Source organism: Hyperolius riggenbachi, chromosome 4 (genome assembly GCF_040937935.1).
Source record: "Hyperolius riggenbachi isolate aHypRig1 chromosome 4, aHypRig1.pri, whole genome shotgun sequence".
NCBI lineage: Eukaryota > Metazoa > Chordata > Amphibia > Anura > Hyperoliidae > Hyperolius > Hyperolius riggenbachi.
The window spans coordinates 154,067,331-154,091,063 of NC_090649.1; the positions used below are offsets into that span (position 1 = coordinate 154,067,331).

Genomic DNA, 23,733 nt, shown 5'->3' on the forward strand with positions numbered 1-23,733 from the left:
CGAGGGACCACCAGGGCAGGCTGCAGCCACCCTAGTCTGCACCCAAGCACACTGATTTCTCCCCCCCCTGCCCCAGATCGCCCACAGCACCCATCAGACCCCCCCCCTGCCCACCCCCCAGACCCCTGTTTGCACCCAATCACCCCCCTAATCACCCATCAATCACTCCCTGTCACTATCTGTCAACGCTATTTTTTTTTTTATCCCCCCCCTGCTCCCTGCCCCCTCCTGATCACCCCCCACCCCTCAGATTCTCCCCAGACCCCCCCCCCAGACCACCCCCCCCCCCTGTTTACTGTATGCATCTATCCCCCTGATCACCTGTCAATCACCTGTCAATCACCCGTCAATCACCCATCAATCACCCGTCAATCACCCCCTGTCACTGCCACCCATCAATCAGCCCCTAACCTGCCCCTTGCGGGCAATCTGATCACCCCCCCACACCAATAGATCGCCCACAGATCCGACATCAGATCACCTCCCAAATCCATTGTTTACATCTATTCTCTCCTCTAAACACCCACTAATTACCCATCAATCACCCATCAATCACCCCCTATCACCACCTGTCACTTTTACCTATCAGATCAGACCCTAATCTGCCCCTTGCGGGCACCCAATCACCCGCCCACACGCTCAGATTGCCCTCTGACCCCCCCTTATCAATTCACCAGTGCATTAATTACATCTGTTCTTCCCTGTAATAACCCACTGATCACCTGTCAATCACCTGCCAATCACCTATCACCCATCAATCACCCCCTGTCACTGCCACCCATCAATCAGCCCCTAACCTGCCCCTTGCGGGCAATCTGATCACCCACCCACACCATTAGATCGCCCGCAAACCCGCCGTCAGATTACCTCCCAAATGTATCGTTTACATCTGTTATCTTCTCTAAACACCCACTAATTACCCATCAATCACCCATCAATCACCCCCTATCACCACCTGTCACTGTTACCTATCAGATCAGACCCTAATCTGCCCCTTGCGGGCACCCAATCACCCGCCCACACGCTCAGATTGCCCTCAGACCCCCCCCCCCCCTTATCAATTCGCCAGTGCATTAATTACATCTGTCCTTCCCTGTAATAACCCACTGATCACCTGTCAATCACCTGCCAATCACCTATCACCCATCAATCACCCCCTGTCACCCCCTGTCACTGCCACCCATCAATCAGCCCCTAACCTGCCCCTTGCGGGCAATCTGATCACCCACCCACACCATTAGATCGCCCGCAAACCCGCCGTCAGATTACCTCCCAAATGTATCGTTTACATCTGTTATCTTCTCTAAACACCCACTAATTACCCATCAATCACCCCCTATCACCACCTGTTACTGTTACCTATCAGATCAGACCCTAATCTGCCCCTTGCGGGCACCCAATCACCCGCCCACACGCTCAGATTGCCCTCAGACCCCCCCCCCCCCCCCCTTATCAATTCGCCAGTGCATTAATTACATCTGTCCTTCCCTGTAATAACCCACTGATCACCTGTCAATCACCTGCCAATCACCTATCACCCATCAATCACCCCCTGTCACCCCCTGTCACTGCCACCCATCAATCAGCCCCTAACCTGCCCCTTGCGGGCAATCTGATCACCCACCCACACCAATAGATCGCCCGCAGATCCGACATCAGATCACCACCCAAGCGCAGTGTTTCCATCTATTCTCTCCTCTAAACACCCACTAATTACCCATCAATCACCCATCAATCACTCCCTATCACCACCTGTCACTGTTACCTATCAGATCAGACCCTAATCTGCCCCTTGCGGGCACCCAATCGCCCGCCTACACGCTCAGATTGCCCTCAGACCCCCCCTTATCAATTCGCCAGTGCAATATTTACATCTGTTCTCCCCTGTAATAACCCACTGATTACCTGTCAATCACCTATCAATCACCCCCTGTCACTGCCACCCATCAATCACCCCCTGTCACTGCCACCCATCAATCACCCGCTGTCACTGCCACCCATCAATCAGCCCCTAACCTGCCCCTTGCGGGCAAACTGATTACCCACCCACACCAATAGATCGCCCGCAGATCCGACATCAGATCACCACCCAAGCGCAGTGTTTCCATCTATTCTCTACCCTAAACACCCACTAATTACCCATCAATCACCCCCTGTCACTGCTACCTATCAGATTAGACCCCTATCTGCCCCTAGGGCACTCAATCACCCGCCCACACCCTCAGAATGCCCTCAGACCCCAGCCCTGATCACCTCGCCAGTGCATTGCTTGCATCTATTCCCCCCTCTAATCACACCTTGAGACACCCATCAATCACCTCCTGTCACCCCCTAGCACACCTACCCATCAGATCAGGCCCCAATTTGCCCCGTGTGGGCTCCTGATCACTCGGCCAAACCCTCAGACCCCCTTCCGATCACCTCCCCAGTGCATGGATTGCATCTATTTTCCCCTCTAACCACCCCCTGAGACACCCATCAATCACCTCCTGTCACCCCCCTAGCACTCCTATCCATCAGATCAGGCCCAATACAACCTGTCATCTAAAAGGCCACCCTGCTTATGACCGGTTCCACAAAATTCGCCCCCTCATAGACCACCTGTCATCAAAATTTGCAGATGCTTATACCCCTGAACAGTCATTTTGAGACATTTGGTTTCCAGACTACTCACGGTTTTGGGCCTGTAAAATGCCAGGGCGGTATAGGAACCCCACAAGTGACCCCATTTTAGAAAAAAAAGACACCCCAAGGTATTATGTTAGGTGTATGACGAGTTCATAGAAGATTTTATTTTTTGTCAAAAGTTAGCGGAAATTAATTTTTATTGTTTTTTTTTCACAAAGTGTCATTTTTCACTAACTTGTGACAAAAAATAAAATCTTCTATGAACTCGCCATATACCTAACGGAATACCTTGGGGTGTCTTCTTTCTAAAGTGGGGTCACTTGTGGGGTTCCTATACTGCCCTGGCATTTTAGGGGCCCTAAACCGCGAGGAGTAGTCTAGAAAACAAATGCTTCAAAATGACCTGTGAATAGGACGTTGGGCCCCTTAGCGCACCTAGGCTGCAAAAAAGTGTCACACATGTGGTACCGCCGTACTCAGGAAAAGTAGTATAATGTGTTTTGGGGTGTATTTTTACACATACCCATGCTGGGTGGGAGAAATTTCTATGTAAATGGACAATTGTGTGTAAAAAAATCAAACAATTGTCATTTACAGAGATATTTCTCCCACTTAGCATGGGTATGTGTAAAAATACACCCCAAAACGCATTATACTACTTCTCCTGAGTACAGCGGTACCACATGTGTGGCACTTTTTTACACCCTAAGTACGCTAAGGGGCCCAAAGTCCAATGAGTACCTTTAGGATTTCACAGGTCATTTTGCGACATTTGGTTTCAAGACTACTCCTCACGGTTTAGGGCCCCTAAAATGCCAGGGCAGTATAGGAACCCCACAAATGACCCCATTCTAGAAAGAAGACACCCAAAGGTATTCCGTACGGAGTATGGTGAGTTCATAGAAGATTTTATTTTTTGTCACAAGTTAGCGGAAAATGACACTTTGTGAAAAAAAACTATTAAAATCAATTTCCGCTAACTTGTGACAAAAAAATAAAAACTTCTATGAACTCACCATACTCCTAACGGAATACCTTGGGGTGTCTTCTTTCTAAAATGGGGTCATTAGTGGGGTTCCTATACTGCCCTGGCATTTTAGGGGCCCTAAACCGTGAGGAGTAGTCTTGAAACAAAAATGACCTGTGAAATCCTAAAGGTACTCATTGGACTTTGGGCCCCTTAGTGCAGTTAGGGTGCAAAAAAGTGCCACACATGTGGTATCGCCGTACTCGGGAGAAGTAGTACAATGTGTTTTGGGGTGTATTTTTACACATACCCATGCTGGGTGGGAGAAATACCTCTGTAAATGACAATCTTTTGATTTTTTTACACACAATTGTCCATTTACAGAGGTATTTCTCCCACCCAGCATGGGTATGTGTAAAAATACACCCCAAAACACATTGTACTACTTCTCCCGAGTATGGCGATACCACATGTGTGGCACTTTTTTGCACCCTAACTGCGCTAAAGGGCCCAAAGTCCAATGAGTACCTTTAGGATTTCACAGGTCATTTTGAGAAATTTCGTTTCAAGACTACTCCTCACGGTTTAGGGCCCCTAAAATGCCAGGGCAGTATAGGAACCCCACAAATGACCCCATTTTAGAAAGAAGACACCCCAAGGTATTCCGTTAGGAGTATGGTGAGTTCATAGAAGATTTTATTTTTTGTCAAAAGTTAGCGGAAATTGATTTTAATTGTGTTTTTTCACAAAGTGTCATTTTCCGCTAACTTGTGACAAAAAATAAAATCTTCTATGAACTCGCCATACTCCTAACGGAATACCTTGGGGTGTCTTCTTTCTAAAATGGGGTCATTTGTGGGGTTCCTATACTGCCCTGGCATTTTAGGGGCCCTAAACCGTGAGGAGTAGTCTTGAAACGAAATTTCTCAAAATGACCTGTGAAATCCTAAAGGTACTCATTGGACTTTGGGCCCTTTAGCGCAGTTAGGGTGCAAAAAAGTGCCACACATGTGGTATCGCCGTACTCAGGAGAAGTAGTATAATGTGTTTTGGGGTGTATTTTTACACATACCCATGCTGAGTGGGAGAAATATCTCTGTAAATGGACAATTGTGTGTAAAAAAAATTAACAAATTGTCATTTACAGAGATATTTCTCCCACCCAGCATGGGTATGTGTAAAAATACACCCCAAAACACATTACACTACTTCTCCTGAGTACGGCAATACCACATGTGTGGCACTTTTTTGCAGCCTAACTGCGCTAAGGGGTCCAAAGTCCAATGAGCACCTTTAGGCTTTACAGGGGTGCTTACAATTTAGCACCCCCCAAAATGTCAGGACAGTAAACACACCCCACAAATGACCCCATTTTGGAAAGTAGACCCTTCAAGGTATTCAGAGAGGGGTATGGTGAGTCTGTGGCAGATTTCATTTTTTTTTGGTGCAAGTTAGAAGAAATGGAAACTTTTTTTTTTTTTTTTTTTCCTCACAAAGTGTCATTTTCCGCTTACTTGTGACAAAAAATAATATCTTCTATGAACTCACTATGCCTCTCAGTGAATACTTTGGGATGTCTTCTTTCCAAAATGGGGTCATTTGGGGGGTATTTATACTATCCTGGAATTCTAGCCCCTCATGAAACATGACAGGGGGTCAGAAAAGTCATAGATGCTTGAAAATGGGAAAATTCACTTTTTGCACCATAGTTTGTAAACGCTATAACTTTTACCCAAACCAATAAATATACGCTGAATGGGTTTTTTTTTATCAAAAACATGTTTGTCCACATTTTTCGCGCTGCATGTATACAGAAATTTTACTTTATTTGAAAACTGTCAGCACAGAAAGTTAAAAAAATCATTTTTTTGCCAAAATTCATGTCTTTTTTGCTGAATATAATAAAAAGTAAAAATCGCAGGAGCAATTAAATAGCACCAAAAGAAAGCTTTATTAGTGACAAGAAAAGGAGCCAAAATTCATTTAGGTGGTAGGTTGTATGAGCGAGCAATAAACCGTGAAAGCTGCAGTGGTCTGAATGGAAAAAAAGTGGCCGGTCCTTAAGGGGTAGAAAGCCCTAGGTCCTCAAGTGGTTAAAATTATATCTATCTTCCCATAGTTACTTGTATTACACAGTGACAGGGTGACTTTTTCCTAAAGTCAGCAGCTCCATTTAGCTGAATATCTATATATATTTATATATCATTGGAAAGAGGAGAAAGAGAGCTTTAAAATGATATGCATCTTTCCATAGTTTCTGCACTGCTCGGAGTCCCTTTAAAATAACTTTTCAACACTCTGCAACTAAAAAAATACCAAAAAGTAGGTGAAAAAGTACTGCCAAAATATTAATATTTGCTTGCTTGCTGGTGGCTTAAAAGGCATTTTATTCGTAAGGTGCAAAAATTTCACCTAGGAGAAAACAAACTGTAGGAGAAAAAGGGAAATGAATAAGAGCCTTTGTGTTCCAGAGATACCCACATCTGTCATGTTCATTAGTCTATCTGCTGCATTATCCATATATGAAGGATAAACAAGGGGTTTGGTGGCATATGGCAATCACTCGCTGTGCCTGAGCTCCTTCAAAGCCACTTGCACATAGATCCAAATATAAGAAATTGGGCCCAATCCAATTCACTTTTTCTCTTAAAGTGGACCCAAATTAAAAATACAAGATTTCAGAAATAAAATCTATTTTCTAAATTATAATAATAAATAGCAGCCTTTTTTCAGCTGCATGATGACAAATATAAAAGATTTTACATTTATTGGAGGAACCCCTCCCTTCCTTTCAAATTGCCGGGACAAAATCCGGCAAACTGGAAGAGTAGATGGTGTGAGGCAATGGAGGAATTGCTAATGGCTGCCACCTGTATAACCCTAGTTATGAAAAGAGAAGGGTGAAAAGCATGCACTGAAATGATCATAGGCTTGAAGGAGTGTTTATTTATCTTTGTATGTGTCAGAGTGCTGCAACTAAATATTTTTAATAAAAAATTTTTTTTGGTTTGGGTCCGCTTTAAGTGATATTTTTTTCACATCTTATCTTTTAAGCCTCCAGCAAGCAAGAAAATACTCTATGATTTTGGCAGTACCCTTTCACATGCTTTTTGGTACTTTTTCAATTGCAATGCTGAAAAGTGATTTTAAACAGAAAATAAACGATTAGAAATTTAGGATAAAAAGTGAATTGGATTGGGCCCAATATGACATATTTTTACAAACTATATTTGTATATATCTACTGGTAATTCAGTATTAATTGCAATTCTATGGACCATATTTAAAAATAAAGTTATGAATATTGTTTTTATGTTTAAAACCAAACTAACCAAAAATGGAACAAGCCAAATTATTGTAGCAATCAGAATGATAAGTACACATAAACAGTACACAAAAGCAAAGTGCTGGACAGAATATCTGTTTCACTGGGTGACTGTGCTGGGAACTTGCTTTCTCTCCTCAATGGATTCAGCTACTGAACAAGTAATCCGGTTATGTCAATGTGACTTACACAGAAGGAAGAGCAATAGATGCTAAGAATAGCAGCATTAGAGCAATAACCATCCCTCTACATGGCCAAATGGAAGTTTGTAGTTTACAGGAAGTAGGTTTGAACAACAGTAAGAGCTCACCTCTAACAGGAAGTAACAGGCAATGAGGTCTTAAGCCTACATGAATAGGTGCAAATCAACAGCAAAACAGTTTTTACATTTAAAATAGTTCAGTTTGAAAGGTAATACTTATAATTCACCCCAACATGCTTTCAGAATTTGCCTTCATCAAGTCTGGACCTAATTAAGTTTTAATACATTAATGCTGAGGATGCTTAATGTATGTGATTTACATGAGTTCTGCTGCATGCTTCTCTCTGCAGAATGGACCATAACATAAAAATAATCTGGGTTAAATTAGATTGCACTGGCTTCTCAGCCTGGATAGCAGGCTCTGTACACATGGCTGTTTTCCAAACTCCTAACAAAAACAGATAAAATGACATTTCAGATTAATAAGGAAAACTCCCAGTATATATAATTACAAAAATCAATTTTCCCTATTTTTAGCCAGGCCTCTGCTCTGTTCACTTTGCTGCCAACAGACTGACGTACTGAAGAGCACACGCAGGACAGGATGGTGCAGCCGTGCAGAAAATACTGCCAGTAAGCATTGCATACAGCGTTGTGCAATTAACAATTCATGATGCTGTATTTCTAGCATTTGTTGGTGCTCTTATGGGCAAGAATAAGGAGTCGTTATACATACTCCATTTAAAAAAAACAAAACAATATTCCAGTCCCTACTGACACAAATACTTTACATTCATGAATTCATTGTCATGTGTGGTCTTGCATCAATGTCTTTTCACCTGCTATGGTAGTCAGACACTGAGTAATGTCGCTTCTACTGAAAGCTAATAGACCCCACAGCGGCCAATGAAAATGCTCAGCAGCACAAGATAGCTGTGTGTTTTTCACCAAGAAAACTGTGGCTCATTAGAGAAAGGTTAACATCTCCCTGGTGAAGAGCTGCAATTTGCTGAGAAATGGCGTGATGTATAAAGTAGGATTTTATTGCCGTTTTATAAATTGACCCCTTAGCGCAGGCTCCTAGCGTGCTGTGGTAGACTGCTATTACACCATGTTGCATTATTCTTGTATGAGACAAGAAACTGAACATCCACTATTCTATCTCCAGATATGCTGGATTTGTGTAGCTCAGCTCACGGTTGTCATCATCTATAGTTCTATATCAACTTTAGGGTTCACTTTTAATTCTTCTTCCCATTTACTCTGTACTGATTAACCATACATGAACCTGTTGTCATATTTCTGCTAATGTATGGACAACAAAGTGTGTTTTATTTTTTCACAGAAAGTCTTAAAGTGAACCTGAGGTGAGAGTGATATGGAGGCTGCCATATTTATTTCTTTTTAAAGAGGAATTGTCGTGAAAATCTTAAAATTGAAAACACATGCAAATAAGAAGTACATTTCTTCCAGAGTAAAATGAGCCATAAATTACTTTTCTCCTATGTTGCTGTCACTTACAGTAGGTAGAAGAAATCTGACATTACCGACAAGTTTTGGGTTAGTCCATCTCTTCATGGGGGATTCTCAGTATGGCCTTTATTCTTTATGAAGACATTCCCTGAAAAAGATTTATAAAATGATGCTGGCCAGCCTCCCTGCTCACCGTACACTTTTTTTTGGCAGTTGGACAGAACAACTGCTATTTACTACATGCTTTTAAAAATAAAGAAAACCCTAAGAACCCCCTATGAGAAGATGGGTTATTCCAAAATCTGTCGGTAATGTCAGATTTCTACTACTTACTGTAAGTGACAGCAACATAGGAGAAAAGTCATTTATGGCTCATTTAACTCCGGAAGAAACATGCTTCTTATTTGTATATGTTAACATGTATTTTAAATTTTAAGATTTTCGCGGCAAAGGTCCTTTAAGCAATAACAGTTGCCTGGCTTTTCTTCTGATTCTCTGCCTCTAATACTTTTAGCCACAGACCCGGAACAAGCATGCAGCAGATAAGGTGTTTCTGACATTATTGTCAGAACGGACAAGATTAGTTGCATGCTTGTTTCTGGTGTACTTCAGACACTACTGCATCCAAAAAGATCAACAGTGTTCTGTTTCGAATTCCCGCTTTATGTGTGAGGCATACTCCAGAAGACCCAGTCTGTATAGCAGTATAACTCCACACTGATTTAGAAACCTCCACAGGCAGTTTACTCGATGAAATAATGACTCCAAGTATAATCTGTAGTATCTTTACTTGCGTTGAAAGCATACAAAGATGTTTTTTAGAGCATATTCATAGGTAAAAATATGATGCGACTACAAGCACAGCAGGATCGCCTCACTAACTGAACTCAACTGTTGCAGAAACATCTAGACAAGGCTGTTGAGCAGGGAGTTACAGTTGGGAAATGCTAAATAACTAAATCTTGCAGGGGGACTGGAATATACTATTACAAAGAATATAAATAATGTTAAATAACATTAAAGGAGGCTGTTGTGACAGCACACTCCCCGCTTGGTATCGGTAGATAACACTATATATATACAATTTAACATTGAAAACTATATGTATAATTAAGACTTGTAGAAAAGAGAGAAAACATAAACATTAATTCTTGAATGCAGATCTTCGAAGAATCTTCCATCACTGGAGAAAGGATGTAACTCAGTAGACTCGAAGGCATATCAGGCTGTTCCCTTGGATAGAGTAGATAAGACATCTTCATTTGAAGGCAAGAGTAAGGCCCCGTTCACACTTGCGGTTCTCTGCCAAACGGACCGGATGACCTGACCGGATCCGGACCGGATCCGGATCGGAACCGTACGGTTCTGATCCGGATCCGATCCGGATCCGGTCAGTTTGCATCAGGTGTTCATCAGGATGCGATCCGGATCCGTTTGGTAAAAGATATTAGAAAAGGAATAAAAATGTTGGGGTCTGGGAGGTCAGCAGAAGGTGGACCTGTGGAATCAGGCCCTCTGCTGTTTAGCACTCACCTCCACCTCCGACATACTGCCAACATCTCCAGCACGTTTAAAATCACTGCTGCTCCACTCCAAAATGCTTGCCCATGTGTCCCCATCCAAAATCGCCGCTTCAATACGCATAGGAAGTGGGGTAGAACATCCGGATTTTTAGCCAGTGTGTTGTGCGCTCTCCGGTTCTCATTGGTTTGTATTGGCCGGATGGTGCAGTCCGGCTCCGCTCCGGATACGGCTGCCGGAGGAGCCGGACCAAAAAATAGCGCATGTTGGGTCTTATGCCGGAGTCCGGATCCGGTCCGGATCCGGTCCGGACGAAACGGACGCATGTGAACGGACGCATAGGCTTTCATTGCTATGCCGTGCGTCCGTTCCGTCCGTTCTGCATGCGGTCCGGCTCCGGCACGGCGATTCCGGACCGCGACCGCTAATGTGAACCGGGCCAAAGACTGTCTCCCTGATGGGTCTAAACAAAGTCTTAACACTATCATTTCTTGCTGTCTTCACTTTCACCTTGCGAACCTTTCCATCATCGCTAGTGATTGCCTTTATAAAGTGATCATTCATATCGGGTTTGTTCTTCAGAATTTTTTTAAGTGAAGTTAGCCTAGAAATAACTTGTTTCTTGTTATTTGGAAGTCTAATTCTTGGTGAACGAAACGGTAAAGGAGCTACCCAACTGTTAGTTTCATCCTTGAAGAATTCATTATTCAAGATGTTTTTTTTGTAACTCTGGTTTTTATTAAAGAATTATATTAATACATGAAGACCGTATGAGTCAAATGCAAAATATGAATAAGGTCATGACAAGTAAGAACATGAATGGGTAAACAAGATCTTCTGCCAGTCTTCATGTGGCTTATACAGTAATCTACCTTGCTGTAACAGTGTCGTTTAATAGAGTAACATCTAATAAAGGGTAAAGAGAGCTATATAGTGGGGGGGAAGGCTAAGGGACGGGGAGGAGAGGGGGGGGTAGGGAGTAGAGGTAGGGGAAGGTAACTATACCTACTACATAAAGTCAATCAGAAATCTTATAACCTATGACATTATGTGAATCACGATTGCCCAGTATCCCACATCGCAGAATCTAGATTTCCATTTCAGGGGTTAGAGCAGGATGGAGAAAGTCAGAAGGGCCTTAAAAAAAAAAAAAAAAAAAAAAAAAAAAAGACCGTGCGGAGGCTAGGGAGGTATGTGGCCTGAAGGGTTGAAGGTCCAAGGGTCCCATATTTTGTGAAATCGATCTTCAGAGTCTCTCAGGGAGGCTGTCATTTGTTCCATTGTTTTGTACCAGGTAACTTTAGATTTTACCTCCAAGATTGTGGGTGGGGCTATCTGTTTCCATGCAGCTGCTATGGAGAGTCTGACAGCAGTCAGTATATGGTTAATTAAGCGCATTGAGTGTGTGGGAACAGCAGGCAGGGTTTTGCCTAATAACATATTGAGGGGGTCGAGTGGAACCGGGACCCCAGTAACCGATTTAATCAGTGACTGCGTGTCTTTCCATAGTTTGTTAATTAGGGGGCAGAACCAGAAGATGTGTGCAAGGGTACCCTTTTCCCCACAGCCCCTCCAGCATAGATCCGAAGCTCCATTGTATATTCTGGAAAGTCTGTCTGGGGTTAAATACCAATGATAGAGGATCTTATAAATGTTTTCTTTTATTTGTACACACATAGAGCTGTGTTTAGCATTTTCCCATATGTCAATCCAATCTTCTAGGGAGATAGCGGTGGAAAGACTGGACTCCCATTTGGTCATGTAAGGATGGGAAGGGGTGAGGGAGTTTGATTTGGTTTGTAAGAGGGTGATCAATCCTTTTTGGTATCCTCTACGTTCACATATACGTTCAAATTGTGTATAGGGAGGGATTTTGGGGGTCCCACTAATGATTTTATGTATGAAGTGTTGGACCTGGTAGTATTCCAGGAATAATTGGGGGGTGAAAGGAATTTTTCCTTCCAATGTAGGTCTGTCCCAAATTTTGCCTGTCCGTGGATCCAACCAGTCTTTAAGATTGAAGTAGCCCAGGTTAAACCAGCGGGTCATGAAATCTTTGGAGGTTCCAGGTTGAAAAGACGAGTTCCCAAGTATTGGTAATAGTGGTGAGAGGGTGGATTGAAGGTGAGCAGTAGGTGCTGCGGTCCTCCATATGCGGATGGTAAAGGAGATAGTGGGTAAAATATTAGTCAGAGAGGGTTTTGGTTGGGGTGGTGCCCAAATAAGGGAAGCCAAAGAGATTGGGAGGATATTTGTGGCTTCTATTAGGCCCCACTTAGTGTAGACTCTAGGAGTAGTCCACTCGGTCAGCTGTCTGAGGTGGGCAGCTTGATAATATAATTTGAGATGGGGAACTCCAAGGCCTCCCAATTCTCGTGGAGAGAGGAGAATCGTCTTATGCACCCTTGGGCGTTTATGGTTCCATATAAATTTGGAAAATTCAGATTGCAACCTAGACAGCTGAGCCGAGGGGACCTGTATTGAAAGGGTTTCGAATAGATATAGGAGACGTGGGAGAATATTCATTTTTAGAGAATATATTCTCCCTATCCAGGATATTTTATAGGCAGTCCATTTATGGAGGTCTTGAAGGATAGTTTGTATCAGTGAAGGGTAGTTTTGTTTATATAAGGAGGAGTATGTAGGTGTGAGGTAGATCCCTAGATATTTTAGGGCGTGAGTTTTCCATCTATAAGGGTAGTGGGCTTTTAGGGAGGCCATGAGGATTGGGGGTATTTTGATGGGCAGTGCTTCTGTTTTGTCTTGATTCAGTTTAAAGCCTGAGAGGGATTCGTATTCTTGTATAGTAGAGTGTAGTGCCGGTAGAGAGATGAGGGGTTGTGTGAGTGTAAGTAGGACGTCGTCAGCAAATAGAGATATCTTATGTTCATGCCTTCCTTGACGGACACCGTGTATATTCGGGTTTAGTCTAATTGCTGATGCTAAGGGTTCAATGCTGATGGCAAATAATAAGGGGGAGAGGGGGCACCCTTGTCGGGTGCCATTTCGTATCAGTAGGGGTCGCGTGGGTGCAAGGGGGAGTTTAATTAAAGTGGATGGGGTTGAATATAAGAATTTAAGCAGGGAAAGGAAGGGTCCCTTGAAACCTTGATGCTCTAGTACCCGGAATAAATAAGGCCAAGAAAGTCTATCGAAGGCCTTCTCTGCATCCAAACTTAGGAGCAGAGAAGGCCTGCCACTTTGACTCATAAGCGAAATAAGGTTTATGGCTTTCCTGGTGTTGTCTCCGGCTTGTCGTCCTAGAATAAAGCCTACTTGGTCATTATTGATCAATGTGGTTAAGATGGGGTTTAGGCGGTTGGCCATAGCCTTTGTTATGATTTTCAGGTCTGAATTGAGGAGGGAGATAGGTCGGTAGCTTTGGGGTAATTGGGGATCCTTCCCTTCCTTAGGAATCACTGTTAATAAGGAGGCTAACATGGTAGGGGGCGGTTGTTCGCCCTGGAGTATCTTATTTGCTATTTTGACTAGTTGTGGGACTAGTACAGACTTGAAAGTTTTATAATAGGAATAGGGAAGGCCATCCGGACCAGGGCTCTTGGAGGAGGGGAGAGATTTTAGTATTTCTATGATTTCGTTTTCCGAAATGGGGGCATTAAGCTGTGCAATTTGGGTCTCTGAGAGGGTTGGAAGATTTAGTTGGGAGAGGAATGTGTCTAGTCTTTGGGAAAAGAGGGGATTATTGGATAGGTCTGGTAAGTTATATAACTGAGAGTAATAGTCTACAAAAATGTGGGCGATTTTTTGTGGGTCATAGTGGGTTGTGCCCTCAACGTCTTTCATGGAATAAACCATTTGTTGGGATGATTTGGGGTTTAACTTTCGAGCTAATATAGTGTGTGGTTTGTTCCCCCTCTCAAAGAAAAGTTGCCTGGACCATTTTAAGCTTTTTTCAAGTTGGAGAATTTGTAGTGCCCGAATTTCTTGTTTTAAATTCTGCATTGTGATGTAGTGTTCCTGTGTGGGGGCCATTTTGTAAGATGATTGTGCCTTAGTCAGGGCAGAGTGAAGGGTAAGGAGTTTTTGGGAGGAAAGTCTTTTCCGCCTGGAGCCCTCAGCAATAAATAGTCCCCGTATGAATGCCTTATGGGATTCCCATAGAATTCCAGAGGACGATACCGTACCAGTATTTGTGTTAAAAAATGAGCGCAATTCCTCACTTAGTCCCTCAGCAAAAGATTTGTCTCTTAGTAGGGATTCATTGAGTCTCCAATGTAGAGGTTTGTGGGGTCTGTGTAGCCAGTTCAATTGCAAGGTAACGCTTTGGTGGTCTGACCAGGCCATTGGTAGTATTTCTGATTTGTCTAGTAGGGGCAATAGTGATGAGTTGGCAAAAAAGTAGTCCAGCCGAGAGTGGGAAGCGTGGGGTGGTGAGAAAAAGGTATATTCAATGGATTTAGGGTTGGCAATTCTCCATAAATCTAATAGAGTGTGTTTTCTCATGAGCGCTCTGAACCTGCGGGAATTGCGTTCATGTGTATTTCTGGAGGTGGTATTTTTAGAGTAACTTCTGTCGTTAACAGCAGAGAAAGCTAGATTGAAGTCCCCCCCTAGAATGAGGGTACCGCTCTTTACTTTTTGAAGCTTATCTAGGAAAGAGGATAAATAGGCAGTTTGGTTCTGGTTAGGGACATATATATTAGCCAGGGTAATGGGTTTGCCAGCTAAGGAACCAATGAGCAGGAGATAGTGGCCATTTGGGTCAGATATTGATTTGGTGATCTGAAGGGGGAGGTTTGACCTGCAGATAATAGCTACTCCTGCCCGTTTAGTTGAGGTAGAGGCCAAATATACCTTAGAGTAGAGTTTGTCTCCTAGTCTGATAGAATCTTGTTGCCGAAGATGGGTTTCCTGAAGCATAGCAATGTCTATGTCCAGTCTCTTTAGGTCTTTTAGTAGAGAGCGTCTTTTCTGAGGTATATTTAGGCCCTTCACATTCAAAGTTATTAATTTAACCATGATCAATGATATTATGTGGTTTGCTGAGAGCATGTGCGATAGGGTTTGGCCAATCTGATTCACAAAGGGTAAGATTCACAAGAAGAGAAAAGAACCATAACAAAACAAACATCCATATCAACAAATGAGATATAACAGGATAAACAGTATGAACAAGCATTGGTTGATAGGTAGGTAAGTATCTGACGCCACTGTAAAGTAAGTGGCCACATGTAGTGACAACAAAAAAAAGTTGTCTAATTGAGGAAGCCTTAAAGGTCGCCAGGCTCCGTAGGAGCCAGGTCAGCTCGCGGGCAAACCTCCTGAGGTGCATGTGGAAGTCCCGGAAGGGTCAGCCCAGGGACCGGAGTCCCAGCATCTAAAGGAGTAAGGACCAAGAACAGGTGTGTAGTTGTGAAATAGATAATATCAAGTTCCATCTATGTTGGGGCTTCATAGGTAAGTATGGGGAGCATAGGGATTGCTATGCTGGGGAGTGGTTTGTTTAGTATAGAGTTCAGCTGGGCAGTGTTTCCATATCATCTTGAGGTTGTGGGAAAGTGAGGCTTCGTACAGGAACACGAGTCCAGTCCGAGATATGTCGTGCTTTTCTGGGTGGTGAGGAGGTGGTAGGAGATCTAGGATTTTGAGTTAGGTGTAGGGACGGGAGTTTGAGCCCCATTTGCTTGAGGAAGAGGGGGGCGTCATCTATGTCAGTGAGAGTGAAGGTCATTCCCTGTCGGTTGACGATGAGACGAAAGGGGAAGCCCCATTTATAGGGGATGGCAGCATCTCGAAGTAGTTGTGTAACTGGTTTCAAGGCCCTGCGTTTTGCCAGGGTGATGAGAGATAGATCGTTATAAATATGAATCTCGTCCCCTTTAAAAGAGAGAGAGGGTACCTTGCGCAGTGCTTGCAACAGGGCCTCTTCAGCTTCATAATAATGCATCCGGACTATGATGTCTTTGGGCCTTTGATTGTGAGGCTGGCGTTCTCCTAGAGATCTGTGGGCTCTGTCCATGCGCCATAGTTCGTCTGAAAAGTCTGTTACTATCGTTTTAAATAACTCCAACAAGTGTGATTTGATCTGATCTGGTTTAACTGACATAGAGACCCCTTTCACCCTTAGATTCTGTCTCCTTTCCCTATTTTCAAAGTCTTCCTGTGATATACGAATGGCTTTCAAATCTGACTGTATGATAGTTTTTTCATCTTCTATGGCAGCCTGTTTTTGGGAGAAAGTGATTGCTTTATCCTCTAGGGCGCTGGTGCGCTCTCCTAGACTTGTGATGTCGGCCTTAATGTCTTTTATGGCAGCGAGAAAAAGATTTTGTAAAGAGTCATGCATAGCTTTGCAGTGCTTGTCCAAAGTGGACTCTAGAAATGCAGCAGTGATCGGAGCGGAGTCCGAGATTATACAGGCCTGTGTGGAGTTGATGTCAGCATGCTCCGTCTGGTCGGCGCCATCTTGGGTGCCCGCCGGGCGGACGAAACGATCCATCGCGCCCGGTGACTGCAGCGGTTTGGAGTGCCCTTTTGCGGCCATGGAGTGGAGGGGGCTGCCGGGTGCCTGTTCTGGTCTGAGCCGTGCGGATCTGGGGCGTAGGGGAGCGGAGAACGGCTCTTCTGTAGCGGCGGTGGGCTGGAGCTCAGGGCTTAGGCAGCCATTCCAGAGACCTCGCGCATGCGCCTCTCCCATTATTCAAGATGTTTATGAACTCTTTATCCTCAATGGAAGGAACTGTCTTATTGTCATCACGAGTTATTTGGAATATAGTGTCACCGAAGTCTTGATGAGAACTGTCCTTACAATTGATTTGCTTTTGTACATCGCATGAAGTCTTTAAACTGAAACTCTCCTGAACTTGAAAGTTAAAAGGATGTTTAAGTGAATGAAAGGTGCATTCAGATTCTTTGATGCTGGTCTTGCATGAGAACACATCATAAGACTCTTGAAATGTATTTAAGCAAACATCTCCTATTATGACCCATCCAAAATCTAATTTCTGTGCATAAGGGGCATCATTTGGTCCATTGCATTGTTGTCGCACCTTATGGACTCTTGGGATATCTCTGCCTAAAAGAAGGAGAATCTTTGCATCATCATCAAGCGGTGGAATGTAACTGGCTATGTGTTTCATATGAGGATGATAAAGAATTGCTTCTGGTGTAGGGATCTCTTCTCGATTGTTTGGCAACTGATCACATCCGATAAGTGTTGGAAGTGGAAATTCTGTGTTTCCATACTCAGATGCTACCACAAAACCATGTGCTCTTCTTCCAGATACCTTAACCAGGCCTGAGCAAGTTTGTAAAGTGTAGGGCCAGGTTTCTCCTTGAATATTGAATACGTTGAAGAATTCTGGACTTGCTAATGAACGATTGCTCTGGTCGTCAAGGATAGCATACATCTTCATTGCGCTCTGTGGTCGTCCTTCTGGATATACCTTAACCAGACATATTTTACTGCATGACTTTCTGTGGAATCCTTCTTCACATACTTCAGTACATTTTGTGGATGCAGATGCTGTCATTTCCTCAGTGCTCTCCCTGCCATAACTTGGTGTGGTCTTTGAGGCTTGAGCAGTTTGAAGCACTTCTTTGGGAGAACCAGGATGATAAGCCGTTATGTGTTTATCACTGTTGCAGTCAAAACATTTGACAGGAACTTTACAGTCTTTAGCAAAGTGGTCTGTAGATGCACAACATCTATAACAAATATCGTGTTCTCTGAGGAAAGACTTGCGCTCTTCAAAGGGCATTTGTTTAAACACACGGCAATTTCTAAGAGGGTGTGGCTTGTTATGAATAGAACATTGATACCTAGGATCATTTTCCTTGACTTGCTGTGGTTTAAAATCAGAGTCTTGAGAACTTGAGAAGATTCCAGTCTTCTTAACATAGATAGAGTTCCGTGAGTCCTTAAACTTGCCTTCAGTATCGCAATTTAAAGATGTTGAAGGAAGAACTGTAGTATCAAAAAATAAAAAGCTTGGGACATTCTTTACAGTAGCTATGTCTCTAATGAATTTGGAGAAAAAAGAAAAAGGTGGAAAGGATACTTTATAGTCCTGTTTATATTTAGATCCTTTCTTTGCCCATTCACTCTGAATATTCGGTGGCAACTTCTGTACAATTGGGTTTACACCATGAGCTGTATCCAAGTAGACAAGACCTGGAAGGTGTGGGTCTGCCTTGGCTCTTTCTACTTCATGAAGAAGGTCGCTTAACCTTCCTGGCGGTAAGCCCGAACTGAGTTCGGGCTATGCCGCCGGAAGGCACCGCTCAGGCCCCGCTGGGCCGATTTGCATAATTTTTTTTTTGCTGCACGCAGCTAGCACTTTGCTAGCTGCGTGCAGTGCCCGATCGCCGCCGCTACCCGCCGATCCGCCGCAATTCCTCTCGCCGCGGCCGCCCCCCCCCCCCCCAGACCCCGTGCGCTGCCTGGCCAATCAGTGCCAGGCAGCGCTATGGGGCAGATCGGAGTCCCCTCTGACGTCACGACGTCGATGACGTCGGTGACGTCATCCCGCCCGTCGCCATGGCGACGGGGGAAGCCCTCCAGGAGATCCCGTTCTTTGAACGGGATCTCCGGATCTCCGATCGCCGGCGGCGATCGGAGGGGCTTGGGGGATGCCGCTGAGCAGCGGCTATCATGTAGCGAGACTTTGTCTCGCTACATGAAAAAAAAAAAAAAAAATTTAAAAAAAAAGATTTGCTGCCCCCTGGCGATTTTTTTGCAAACCGCCAGGAGGGTTAATTCTTGAAACTGGTGGTTGTCCTTGTTAGACAGTTTTGGGAAGTTTCGAAGTCTCTTGAATAAGGCAAGCTCAATCGCTTCAGAACATCCATAAACTCTCTCTAATCTTTCCCAAACTATGTTAAGACCCGTTGCTGGATCATCGCAATGAACAGATTTCAGTCTTTTAACTTGTTCTGATGACTGTGGTCCCAACCATTTGATAAGTAGGTCAAGTTCTCCTATAGGCTCAATCTCCAGGTTCTGGATTATAGTCTTGAATGTAGCTCGCCAACCTCTGTAGTTTTCTGGTTGATCATCAAATTTCGTTAGTCCAGAGTTAAGAAGCTCTCGGCAATTCATATACTTGCCAACTTCTACAATTTCAGACTTCTCTGATTTTATTTCTGTATGTGGAAATGCGTCACCACTGCAGACAGTTTGTGGCTTGTGTTGTTCCAGTGGTGATGGAGAGAATGGAGATGCAGATGCGTTTACTCCAGGCGAGGGTTTGATCTGTGTGATGTTTGGAGCATGGGAGTTTGAAAAAGACTGTGTTATGAGATTCATGGGATTTGTTCCAATTGCTTGTGATATTTCTTTGTGATTATATCTTGCTAAAGTCTGACAAGGTGTATAGATTTGTTCTCTTGGACTTGTAGTGTTGGACAGCATAGCAGAATCCTTCAAAGGTACAGTGTTAAACTGAGATTCATGTTTTAACGGTATGCATTCTGGCTGCTTACTTGCTGAACAGGTAGGTGCAGAGACTTCAGCTGTATGCAGGGGAGTATATCCATTGTTCTGGTTCATAACAAATTGCAAAGTTCGTTTAGCAGGATCGTCAGCAGACTTTAGGCTAGGGTAATTAATTCCTTCTTCCTTTTCCACAGCTTGTTCGAAGACCTTTAACCTTGCTAGAGCTGCTGCTTCTTCTCTTTTCTTTTGCAGAAGTTCTAACTGGGACTCTGTCTCTGCCTGCACACGTGTTGCTTCTGCCTGTGCACGTGTTGCTTCTGCCTGTGCACGTGTTGCTTCTGCCTGTGCTTCTGCCTGTTTGCATACTGCGTCCGCCTGTTTGCGTGCTGCGTCCGCCTGTTTGCATGCTGCGTCCGCTTTAAGAGTCGATTCTTGTTCAAAGCAATAAGATTGTGCTTTCGCAGCCTCTGCTTCTGCACGGGCTTTGACTAACTGAATGCTTATTGCTGACCTCTGGGAGAGTGACTGCAGCGATTTGCATGATCTAGTAAATCTGTGAGAGGTTGCTTGCACTGACAGTTTTTTTGAGTGTCTACAAGAAATAGAGGTACAGGATGTAGTTTCGATAAAATTTGCTATCCTATTCTCTAACTGTAACTTCGCTTCCATAAATGTAACATGTCTCTGTTGATCAGCGGTGGTAAAGTCATTCAACTCTTTTGACGCTTGTTCTGTACTAACTTGCGATAGAAAGGAAGAATATTTTTCAGAGAGTTTCCTGTAATTTTCATATGTCTTCTTAAGTCTTGTAAGTGCATTGTTTAATTGCTCTCCATTACTGCCAGTCTTCTCAATATCAGATATGTGTTGCAGCGTTTTTATCCACAATTCAGACAGACTATGAAACATTCCTTCACTTTCTGCTTCATACCTCTCTCTTGCCTTTAGAGAAAGATGTATTGACCGCCTTGGTCTCTCAGGTAGTACAACATGTTTATCTGAATCATCTTGGCCGAGAATTAATTAATCTTCCATGTTAATAGAATGCGCAGAAATAGACATGTTCTATGGCTGCAGATATGATGCTTATGAATCTTATCAGTGTTTTTTTTTTTTTTTTTTAAACTTAATAGCGATAGTCCCAAACAGAAGAAATGTACAATTTCTGAAGCAGTTTGTACTCACTGTATTTACTGTAGGAAGGCAGACAGGCAATTCTTGTACTTTTTTGCTGAATGTCTATTTACTCTTTGTAGATTTGTGTTTGACATGTAGCTAGGTAATCCTTTATCGTATTGCAGATTAAACCTTTACTGATGAGTTGACAGGAAATCCCATTACCTTCTTGCAGATAACGTATTTTTACTGTTCTGTTTCGAATTCCCGCTTTATGTGTGAGGCATACTCCAGAAGACCCAGTCTGTATAGCAGTATAACTCCACACTGATTTAGAAACCTCCACAGGCAGTTTACTCGATGAAATAATGACTCCAAGTATAATCTGTAGTATCTTTACTTGCGTTGAAAGCATACAAAGATGTTTTTTAGAGCATATTCATAGGTAAAAATATGATGCGACTACAAGCACAGCAGGATCGCCTCACTAACTGAACTCAACTGTTGCAGAAACATCTAGACAAGGCTGTTGAGCAGGGAGTTACAGTTGGGAAATGCTAAATAACTAAATCTTGCAGGGGGACTGGAATATACTATTACAAAGAATATAAATAATGTTAAATAACATTAAAGGAGGCTGTTGTGACAGCACACTCCCCGCTTGGTATCGGTAGATAACACTATATATATACAATTTAACATTGAAAACTATATGTATAATTAAGACTTGTAGAAAAGAGAGAAAACATAAACATTAATTCTTGAATGCAGATCTTCGAAGAATCTTCCATCACTGGAGAAAGGATGTAACTCAGTAGACTCGAAGGCATATCAGGCTGTTCCCTTGGATAGAGTAGATAAGACATCTTCATTTGAAGGCAAGAGTAAGGCCCCGTTCACACTTGCGGTTCTCTGCCAAACGGACCGGATGACCTGACCGGATCCGGACCGGATCCGGATCGGAACCGTACGGTTCTGATCCGGATCCGATCCGGATCCGGTCAGTTTGCATCAGGTGTTCATCAGGATGCGATCCGGATCCGTTTGGCAAAAGATATTAGAAAAGGAATAAAAATGTTGGGGTCTGGGAGGTCAGCAGAAGGTGGACCTGTGGAATCAGGCCCTCTGCTGTTTAGCACTCACCTCCACCTCCGACATACTGCCAACATCTCCAGCACGTTTAAAATCACTGCTGCTCCACTCCAAAATGCTTGCCCATGTGTCCCCATCCAAAATCGCCGCTTCAATACGCATAGGAAGTGGGGTAGAACATCCGGATTTTTAGCCAGTGTGTTGTGCGCTCTCCGGTTCTCATTGGTTTGTATTGGCCGGATGGTGCAGTCCGGCTCCGCTCCGGATACGGCTGCCGGAGGAGCCGGACCAAAAAATAGCGCATGTTGGGTCTTATGCCGGAGTCCGGATCCGGTCCGGATCCGGTCCGGACGAAACGGACGCATGTGAACGGACGCATAGGCTTTCATTGCTATGCCGTGCGTCCGTTCCGTCCGTTCTGCATGCGGTCCGGCTCCGGCACGGCGATTCCGGACCGCGACCGCTAATGTGAACCGGGCCAAAGACTGTCTCCCTGATGGGTCTAAACAAAGTCTTAACACTATCATTTCTTGCTGTCTTCACTTTCACCTTGCGAACCTTTCCATCATCGCTAGTGATTGCCTTTATAAAGTGATCATTCATATCGGGTTTGTTCTTCAGAATTTTTTTAAGTGAAGTTAGCCTAGAAATAACTTGTTTCTTGTTATTTGGAAGTCTAATTCTTGGTGAACGAAACGGTAAAGGAGCTACCCAACTGTTAGTTTCATCCTTGAAGAATTCATTATTCAAGATGTTTTTTTTGTAACTCTGGTTTTTATTAAAGAATTATATTAATACATGAAGACCGTATGAGTCAAATGCAAAATATGAATAAGGTCATGACAAGTAAGAACATGAATGGGTAAACAAGATCTTCTGCCAGTCTTCATGTGGCTTATACAGTAATCTACCTTGCTGTAACAGTGTCGTTTAATAGAGTAACATCTAATAAAGGGTAAAGAGAGCTATATAGTGGGGGGGAAGGCTAAGGGACGGGGAGGAGAGGGGGGGGTAGGGAGTAGAGGTAGGGGAAGGTAACTATACCTACTACATAAAGTCAATCAGAAATCTTATAACCTATGACATTATGTGAATCACGATTGCCCAGTATCCCACATCGCAGAATCTAGATTTCCATTTCAGGGGTTAGAGCAGGATGGAGAAAGTCAGAAGGGCCTTAAAAAAAAAAAAAAAAAAAAAAAAAAAAAGACCGTGCGGAGGCTAGGGAGGTATGTGGCCTGAAGGGTTGAAGGTCCAAGGGTCCCATATTTTGTGAAATCGATCTTCAGAGTCTCTCAGGGAGGCTGTCATTTGTTCCATTGTTTTGTACCAGGTAACTTTAGATTTTACCTCCAAGATTGTGGGTGGGGCTATCTGTTTCCATGCAGCTGCTATGGAGAGTCTGACAGCAGTCAGTATATGGTTAATTAAGCGCATTGAGTGTGTGGGAACAGCAGGCAGGGTTTTGCCTAATAACATATTGAGGGGGTCGAGTGGAACCGGGACCCCAGTAACCGATTTAATCAGTGACTGCGTGTCTTTCCATAGTTTGTTAATTAGGGGGCAGAACCAGAAGATGTGTGCAAGGGTACCCTTTTCCCCACAGCCCCTCCAGCATAGATCCGAAGCTCCATTGTATATTCTGGAAAGTCTGTCTGGGGTTAAATACCAATGATAGAGGATCTTATAAATGTTTTCTTTTATTTGTACACACATAGAGCTGTGTTTAGCATTTTCCCATATGTCAATCCAATCTTCTAGGGAGATAGCGGTGGAAAGACTGGACTCCCATTTGGTCATGTAAGGATGGGAAGGGGTGAGGGAGTTTGATTTGGTTTGTAAGAGGGTGATCAATCCTTTTTGGTATCCTCTACGTTCACATATACGTTCAAATTGTGTATAGGGAGGGATTTTGGGGGTCCCACTAATGATTTTATGTATGAAGTGTTGGACCTGGTAGTATTCCAGGAATAATTGGGGGGTGAAAGGAATTTTTCCTTCCAATGTAGGTCT

General features: G+C 43.5%; 1 protein-coding gene across 2 annotated transcripts in view; it reads right to left on the bottom strand.

The window, feature by feature from the left end:
• ANKUB1 (ankyrin repeat and ubiquitin domain containing 1) overlaps positions 1–23,733 on the bottom strand; it is a 77,494-nt gene that overhangs the window by 35,736 nt on the left and 18,025 nt on the right. The window contains exon 1 of one of the 2 annotated variants that reach the window (XM_068279256.1): positions 9,385–9,697. The exons of the other annotated variant lie outside the window; for it this stretch is intronic. Coding sequence (XP_068135357.1) covers positions 9,385–9,399 — 15 coding nt within the window. The 5' untranslated portion in view covers positions 9,400–9,697. Of the gene's footprint in view, positions 1–9,384; positions 9,698–23,733 lie in introns of those variants that run through there. 2 annotated transcript variants of the gene reach the window in all.